Source organism: Trachurus trachurus (genome assembly GCF_905171665.1).
Source record: "Trachurus trachurus genome assembly, chromosome: 18".
Classification (NCBI taxonomy): domain Eukaryota; kingdom Metazoa; phylum Chordata; class Actinopteri; order Carangiformes; family Carangidae; genus Trachurus; species Trachurus trachurus.
In genome coordinates, this window is record NC_139909.1 from 20,998,124 (window position 1) to 21,006,333 (window position 8,210).

General features: G+C 41.0%; 1 protein-coding gene across 1 annotated transcript in view; it reads right to left on the reverse strand.

Annotated features, from left to right (window-relative positions):
* sorcs2 (sortilin-related VPS10 domain containing receptor 2) overlaps positions 1–939 on the reverse strand; it is a gene marked incomplete at both ends in the record, with an annotated part of 304,429 nt that extends 303,490 nt beyond the window's left edge. The window contains one exon of the mRNA XM_083992479.1: positions 580–939. Coding sequence (XP_083848605.1) covers positions 580–939 — 360 coding nt within the window. The remainder of the gene's footprint in view (positions 1–579) is intronic.
* Between the last annotated feature and the right edge of the window lie 7,271 nt (positions 940–8,210).

The following is an 8,210-nucleotide window of genomic DNA, read 5'->3' on the forward strand; positions in this document are numbered from 1 at the left end:
TGTGGTTCTCAGAGGGGTCTTTTAGGGCCAGTAATTGAACACTAAAGGAGTTAGCCAAATAATATAATATAATATAATATAATATAATATAATATAATATAATATAATATAATATAATATAATATAATATAATAGAATAGAATAGAATAGAATAGAATAGAATATTCTGCGCAGCTCAGTGTAAACAGATTACAGCATGTTCCTGATGACCCAGGGCACCATGTGCTGTCATGTTATTCTGATGCCGTACTGTGTCTTTTTTAGTGGAGATCCAAACAAGGAGACGTTTCAAAGTCTCAACAAAGCCTCACACCATCCACCGTGCGTCCAGGTGGTCCACCTGCACGCGCACACACACAGACCCCGCTACGCCTCCTGCTCTCTGAGCCAGGCAGCGGCGCAGCCTCCTGCGAGAACAATAACTTGTTTCTGGTGATGTATGCAGTGGCTGGAGTGATGGATGGTGGAAGGTGACAAAGACGGGGATGGTGGGGATGGTGCATGAACCAGCAGATCGTGACGGGACGGGGGGAGGAGGGGGGAGGAGGAGGAGGAGGGGGGGGGAGATAGGCTACTTACGCTGCTGTTCTCTCCTGTCCAGTGGACCATCGCCTGGTTGTGGGTTGCATCCCCTTTGAGCACGAAGGAGCTGCTGAGCAAGGACATTTGTTTTTCCCTGGACAGTGCTCTCCTGAAGCGGGGTGAGCTCTCGGCGGCGACGTCTTCCTCCTCCTCGCCGCCCCTGTGTAAGCCCGGTGGGGAGCCACTGTCTCCGCCGCCCATGTCAAACGTACGGTCCACCCCACCGCCGCGTCGGTGGAAAGCTTCGCTGTCACAGCGCACGGGTCCTGGCAGTGCCATCCAGGCCGAGACGGTCAACAGAAAAACGCAGAGGTGCCCAGCGGTGGACAGCGCTTGTTGGAGGCGCAGAGGTGCCATGCTTTGCGCCGTAGTAGCGCTCGTATCGCGGAGACTGATGAAGAGACTGTTGATGCTCGGGGAAGATAGATAGGTGTATACTGTAAGAGAGAGGGAGAGAGAGAGAGGCAGAGAGAGGGAGGGAGGGAGGGGAACTGGAGCGAAGGCAGACAGTGGGAACAACGTGGACGCGTCTCTGTGCCAAGCGGGATCCACAGGGCGGCGCAGCGGTGCCATCTGCTGTCCAGCAGCTGCAGCGTCCTGACACTGAGCTCTCAATACAAACACCGCCGGGGGATGACGAGCTCACTTCTCACATGTGACGTATTCCAGAGATGTGTGTGTGTAGCATTTTGGAGCCGTACCGCGCTCCTCCTGCTCCGTCAGGAACACAAGTCATTCCACTGAAATTCTCAAATCAGCTTCACTTTTTCTAAGTATGCACCTCACACAAAGTTTACTGCAGTCAGGTCAGTTGATCCAATGTTGCACATTGTCTAGTTTTTGTAATGGAAATAGATCAAATACTAAACTCAATCTGGAGACTCAAATACTACACATCTGAATGCTTCATTAATATCATATCATGAGAATAAGTAGTGAATCCATTCAGTAGCAGGTTGATTCAGTCACAATCACTGGGCCAATAAGCTTAATCAAACAATCGGTTGTTGTGAGGGAACACAAACATGATTATATTTGTCATTTATTTACAATGTAATGATTATTATTACATTATTATCTAATTTCATTTCATTTCATTTGTTCATTTGTTCCTTCATAATAAAATGTCCTGTCAGAACTGACTCAGGTTGGTTCTATATGGCACCAGCCCACTAAACTTGTCCAGCATCCATTGGTGCAAAATTACCCACAACAGTGTTCAGATCTGGAATAATCACCTGACACTAAGACTTCACATCCTGAGGATCATTTGTAAAGCCAGTGGGCCACCAGTCAGTTAGTTTAGATGCAGTCGCTCCTGAATTCTCTCTCTGTTTGTGTTTGTTTATATGAACTCCAGGATTCTTTCATTTCATCCAAGTTTACCATTGATATCGGATGACCACTACAGCACATTTGCATGCTGTCAGTCTCCTCATCCTTCTCACAGCCTGTGTGTTGGTAGCCACCTGGCAGGGAAGGTCATATAGTTCACATTTGATCCCACTAAGTAATTGCTCTCCTCTGTGTCCGGCCTGCTATCCAATTAGAGGCATGGTCTGGATTAACCTATAACCCCCTGGTAGGGGTCGGGTGTCTCTTCAAGTCACACAAGGATTTATTTTCTCTTTATGTTCACATTAAACTGCAGCCACACAATCTTAACAATGATCTAGTTTCTGTGTATTAATATATGCTGCCTTGTATCAAGTGTTCTGGGTCTGGCAAACAGACTTTAAGACACCTCAGGTATTTGTGGTAGAGGGAGTGTGGGAGCATGATGTTGCTTGCTTATGGTTTTGATATTTATTCAGAATGTATGTTAGAGTTAATTCACTGGAAAGAAAGTCAATTATTTACACTTATGTTTACAGTTAATAATTCATATTCACAAGTTTAAATGTCTACATCTTTAAAAACTGTGCAAAGGTGAAGAGTAATGTGTTGCTGAGTTGCAAAGTAAAGTAGATAAAATTGAACTTGATACAGAATTTAGAGCAGAGAGTGAGTTCATGTCTTCTGATTTGTTCTTCCTGGAGCCCCATGGTTTTACACTGAGATGGTTTTTGGTCCATAACAGCACCAGTATAGAGGTGGTCCAGTGGCTCACCCCGACCCATGCGGGCTTAGTCCCAACCACAGTGACTGACTCTTTGCTGCATGTTGCCCACTCTTCTCTCCCCTGATTTCCATTATAAAAGTGAAAAGACAACCACAAACATATTTTCAGTTGTAGTCTTTTCATCGATAACAAAGAATGCAATCATGTCAGTTTGGATGATCTTTAAGATTTAAACAGATTTTCAAGGAGACAGAATATGGGATATATAAAGAGTAGGACACTTTATTGCAGAGGCCTTCCTGCTTTACAAAGTGTGGACATTTGATTGACATGCTGAGCAAACGCTACTATATTTCCTCCTCAGCCTGACCTCTCTGGATTTGAAGCACACAAACATGCACAGATAATTATCTCTTAGAGTGTCTCCTTAAAGACTAACTCATGGCCCTGGTGACCTATGAGCAGTATCAGCGCTGAAAAGGTGATCTTTGTGAATTATTTATTGCCAGAATCCTTCTGTTGTTGCTGCTGGTTGGGAATAAATGTGCTGAGTGGTGTTGTTTGCTCAACTGGTTTCAGATCAGTGCACTCAGGTATCCAGAGAGGCAGAGCATGGAGCAGAGTCAGTTTGAATATTTGATAGCTGTGAGGGTAGTCGGTGCAGCGGTGTTACAGAGAGCTGAGGGGAAGAGGAGGAGAACAGGGCTTAAGAACACATTTCCACTGTGATATCACAACATCATATAGATGTTGAAAATCCCGAGAGCTTTTGAATAAACCTAACACAAATTTATTTGGTTTTTAACCAAATAATTCAAAGTGTCAACACTGTAAATGATGCATTGGCCTGGAATATGTGGAACCATTCATTAATATGTATCAAAATGATTATTGTACCTGCATGACATGCCCACAGAAGTCACAGATCAAAACACAGAGGAGTTCTGTGGTGGATGCGACAGGACTGGGGTTGCAAAGGGGCAGAAAATTTCCAGTAAATTTCCGGTAAATTTCCAGAAACTTTCCATGGGAAGTTAAGATGGGGAATTTTGGAAATATTCCAAATTGGAAACTTTCCATGGGAATTATGGGAATTATTGGGAATTAACTGGAAATTGGGGGTAATTTTTTATATATACAGTATTTTAGGCTTTTTATTGCCTTTAATTGATAGCACAATGAGAGAGACAGGAAATGGGCGGTAGAGAGGGGGAATGACATGCAGGAAAGGGCTGCCCGATGCGGGATTCGAACCTGGGCCGCCTGCAGTGAATTTTGTAAATTTCGGATTTATTCCCGTTTATTCCCATATATTCCTGTTAATTCCCATATATTCCCATTAATTCCCATGGAAAGTTTCCAACTTTGAAAATTCCCAGAATTTTGCAACCCTACATGACCCACAGGGAGGGAGTCCAGATCATGTGCATGTTCAACCAGACAGTTCAGACTGACCACTTCATCCTCAAATAGCAGGAAGTAATTCTACTTCACATATTCTCAACAATTGTTATTAGACTGTTGAAAACTGTTTTCCTAATGAATATATTCACACACAAAACAAATGTTGTTTAGATTAACCTCAGTGTATCTCTAGAAAAAGTGATTTTTTTTTCCTTGGTTGGTTTTCTTATGCTGTCAAAGTTGTATGGGTAGACAGAAAAAAATAGAGAACAACTTGTGCAAAGGAAGGACATCAAACCTTTTGAGAGACACAAACTTTTGTGAGAATTTGACAAAAGAACCCAAATATTTTTGCTAAAACATGCAAAGAAAATCTCTTTTCAGTGAGAGAATGTCAAATGTCAAATATGACACAAGACAACTTTTGCAAGGGAAAGAAAAATGATGTGAAAGAAAGTGCATGAGTTCAAACCATCTGCAAGAGAAACAAGCTGTACACTACAACAACACTACAAAAGACTGGACATATTGAAAAATAAACATACGAGACAAACTGTCCTTTCTAGATATTCAGAAACTTTTGTAAGAGGAAACACATATTTTTACAGGAATGCTAAAAATATATTGAGCATTTTGAAACACGACGTTTGCAAGAGAAAGAGAACATGAATATTTTTTGAAAGCAAGACCTCAAACCTAACACCTGCAGGAGTCAAACAAAAACCTTCGACTCAACCTCAGAATAAACATGTGAAAGAACAACGCAGCAGTCGAAAAACGATGCCTAGTTGCAAAGCAGCAGTAAAAAAGTGCTTCAGGAAAAACCTGAAAACAACTCTAAAACAACTCTGTCTCGTAACGTTCCGTTATTATCTCATAGCGTGGTGAATGTGCAGGTCACAACTTGTCCACGAGAGCGTTTTGGAGTTGTTGGATTGTGTATTTGATGAGTTTGATGAGGGAAACCAAGAAATCCCATTAGCCTCCATAGCGTAGCTCTGAGCAGCTCATGGCTCTGCTCCGCCATCCTAAAAATAGCTTGCACCGACAATTAAAGGTAACGAACCTACTCCTAAGACTATATGGGCCAATTTGCCAAAATGTTGAACTATTGGAACTATTGGCCTTAAAAACATGTGGTATCTATTGCTAACCTCACAGGAGGCTCTAACACAAGAGTCAAACAAAAACCTTCAACTCAACCTCAGAATAAACATGTGAAACGCAGCAGTCGAAAAACGATGCATAGTTGCAAAGCAGCAAGTGAAAAGTGCTTCAGGAAAAACTTGATGGTTGATGAGCTGTTGGTTGGTTGGACTCAGACACCGAGACCAAAGCAGCAGTCGATAACCATGAATTACACAAGAACAGTCTAAGAGAGAGGCCTACTGTATTAGAGTGATTCGGAAATATCTATGAATCCACATATTGACCACTTTATTCATTAAGTCCTCATTAATCCTGAGGCCACTGCTGAGCATCGTTACCCCACAATGACCTTCAGTTTTTATCTGTATGATGCATCATACAGAGTTATTACTGAAGGCTCCCTCCTCACTTCATCATTATATCAGTCTGAGTTTCTGACCAACCATCAGATACAGCAATATCGAGAAGTATTCTCATACAGTATTCAGGCCTATATACAGTAGAGACCATGCCCCGGAGCATGATGGGATGTTAATTGCTTAATTGTAGCAGTGCCCCCATGTGAAAGAACCTGCATTCATTATGCTACTCCACTCATTTATTAATGTTCCCTTTAATTTGTCAGTCATCTGTATGTTTGTACAGTTCATTTGAGCTTTTTACATCAGCAGCTTTGTAAATTATGCATTCTGTGGAGTGTTTTGAATGAGGCCAGACTTGATGTTAATCCAAAATTCATCAACACTGCATTAGGCTCTCTTCACCTGTCAAATAAAAAGCAGAGTCAGAGTAGCAGCAAAACAAAACTTTTAATAAAACTCGGCACAGGTTCACAAAGCTTTTACAATGAGCAAGTGACTCAGAGAGATAAAAACAAAGACTGTGCATGTGTGTGTATGTGTGTGAGGCCGACCACAGATTCAACTACTAAATTGTATTTTCATTTCACATTTTTTTTCTCTCTTTCTTGTTTTCTATAATGGAAGAGACTCTCAGTGTACTGGAAGAGCTCATCCTCTTCCCCATGGTTCTCCACCTAAAAAGTTGAATGTTCCACCTTTCCTGTAGTCTGTTGTTGTGTACAAATCATCTGTTCACTGCGTGATTCTTAGAAAGTGTGGCCTGGCTTGTGTCTGGCCTGGGTTTGATGGGCCAGTCCAAGTCAAACATCCAGGGACAAAACTGATTCACTCCCTTGTCCTCTGCACTTTATAACATCTGAAGGGTAAGGAGAGAAGAAATAAGAGATGCAGACACAAGGAATATGATTTCACTCCAAGGAACTCAATATATTACAGTCATTGGTAAAATGTGCAATTAAATTCTCCTATGTACTCTCTACTGAGATTAGTTGTTACAGTAAATTATAGTGAGTCAAGATATATTAAACAACTAAATAGTATATGCTTTTAAAGCTCTAAAAGAACATTACTTGAAAATGAACTTCCATTAATCGTGATGTTGTACTTGATATAAGGATATGGTTTATAGTAGAAATATAAGGATAGTGGTTATAGTAGAGTCAATTGGGTATCATTATATTATGGAAACCTGGTTGGAGCTGTCTTGTCTTGTTATTTTGTTGCTGTGTCGGTCATGTATTGAATGTCTATATTGTCCAGTGTTAATGCGTATTCTTTTACTGTTTCCATGTATATGTTTTGGACCCCAGGAAGAATGCCGAATGCAGATGCTACTGTAATGGGGATAGGCGAGACACTACAGGCAAAAACACTGTTTTTTCATGCACTGCTCAATTTTGAGATTTTGGGCTAGTTTTCTTCCTTAACTGTCTTCTGTCTTATTCTTTCAGAAAAATCAAAAGAAATGGTAGAAAATCCATATTAAGGTGGTTATTTAAAGCAGAAGTGAGTGATATATTTGTGTTAATATAAGTCTTAAATAGTTATATCTTCCGACAGCAATCACTTACATAGAGTGTTTGGTCTGAAACACGGGTCTCTCAGTCCCTCTGCTCTGCTCTGAGCCGAAGAGAAAACATTTATCGTATCCTACAGTTTTTATCCAATGAGGAGAGAGAACGGCATGCAGGGCTGTGTGTGCAGCCAAGGAACGCCGTGAATGTGGTGACGTAGCGACGAGGACTGTTATGGTGCGTTCAAGGAAACTCGTATTTTTCCGACCGTGAAGTGGTACCAGTTCGATCTGGTACGAGTTCACCGGTCGGAAGTTACGAGTGGCCGTTATAGTGACTTTCACCGGTAAAACAGGTCGGAAAAACACGAGTGGGTTGCCTGGAACGCTACAAAGTCGTAAGTTGTGACTTGAAGCTGTAATTTACGATTTCAAAAGCCTGCCTGGAACGCAGCATTAGCGAAAACGACCGGATCACTCACTTCTGCTTTAAGGTAGAATTTTACAGTATAAGTCTTTAAAGGCCATTTTCTCAAAATTAGTTTTTCCTCAGACCCTGGGCCCGAAATCTCCACTTCAGCAGCACCTACAGAAACCAAACTTTCCAGTTTCATTCCTGTCTATAGTCTGAAGGTTTTTACAGAGGGATTTGTTGATATATCATTCACAGCCTGATTAATACAACATTTTATTCCTAAAAACAGGCCGAAATTAGATTTTTTAGGGCTGGTGACAGTATTTTCTAATTTACAGAGTGATAAAAAGAGATATACAAAATCCCCTCTGTAAAAACGTCTGACTCTAATATGTCAACAAAATAAAACAAGAATTTTGAAATGGGCTATATCCATTATTCAGATTTCGGTTCTGGAAATGTATGCAAATTAGCTCATATTTCATTAGATATTGCCTCATTTACATATTTAAACATAACCAACGCACCTGTTTTTCAAGATTTTTTTAGGTGTGCATCAGCTTTCACACCTTGACCATATTTAAACATAAAAATGGACAAAACTTGTAATACAAAAATATTTGTCTTAATATAAGTGATAAACTTGGGAAGTTTCATGGTCATACTGTATGTGTTAGTTAAATGTTTTACCCTATTCACCTGTAGTGTCTCCCCTTAATAAAT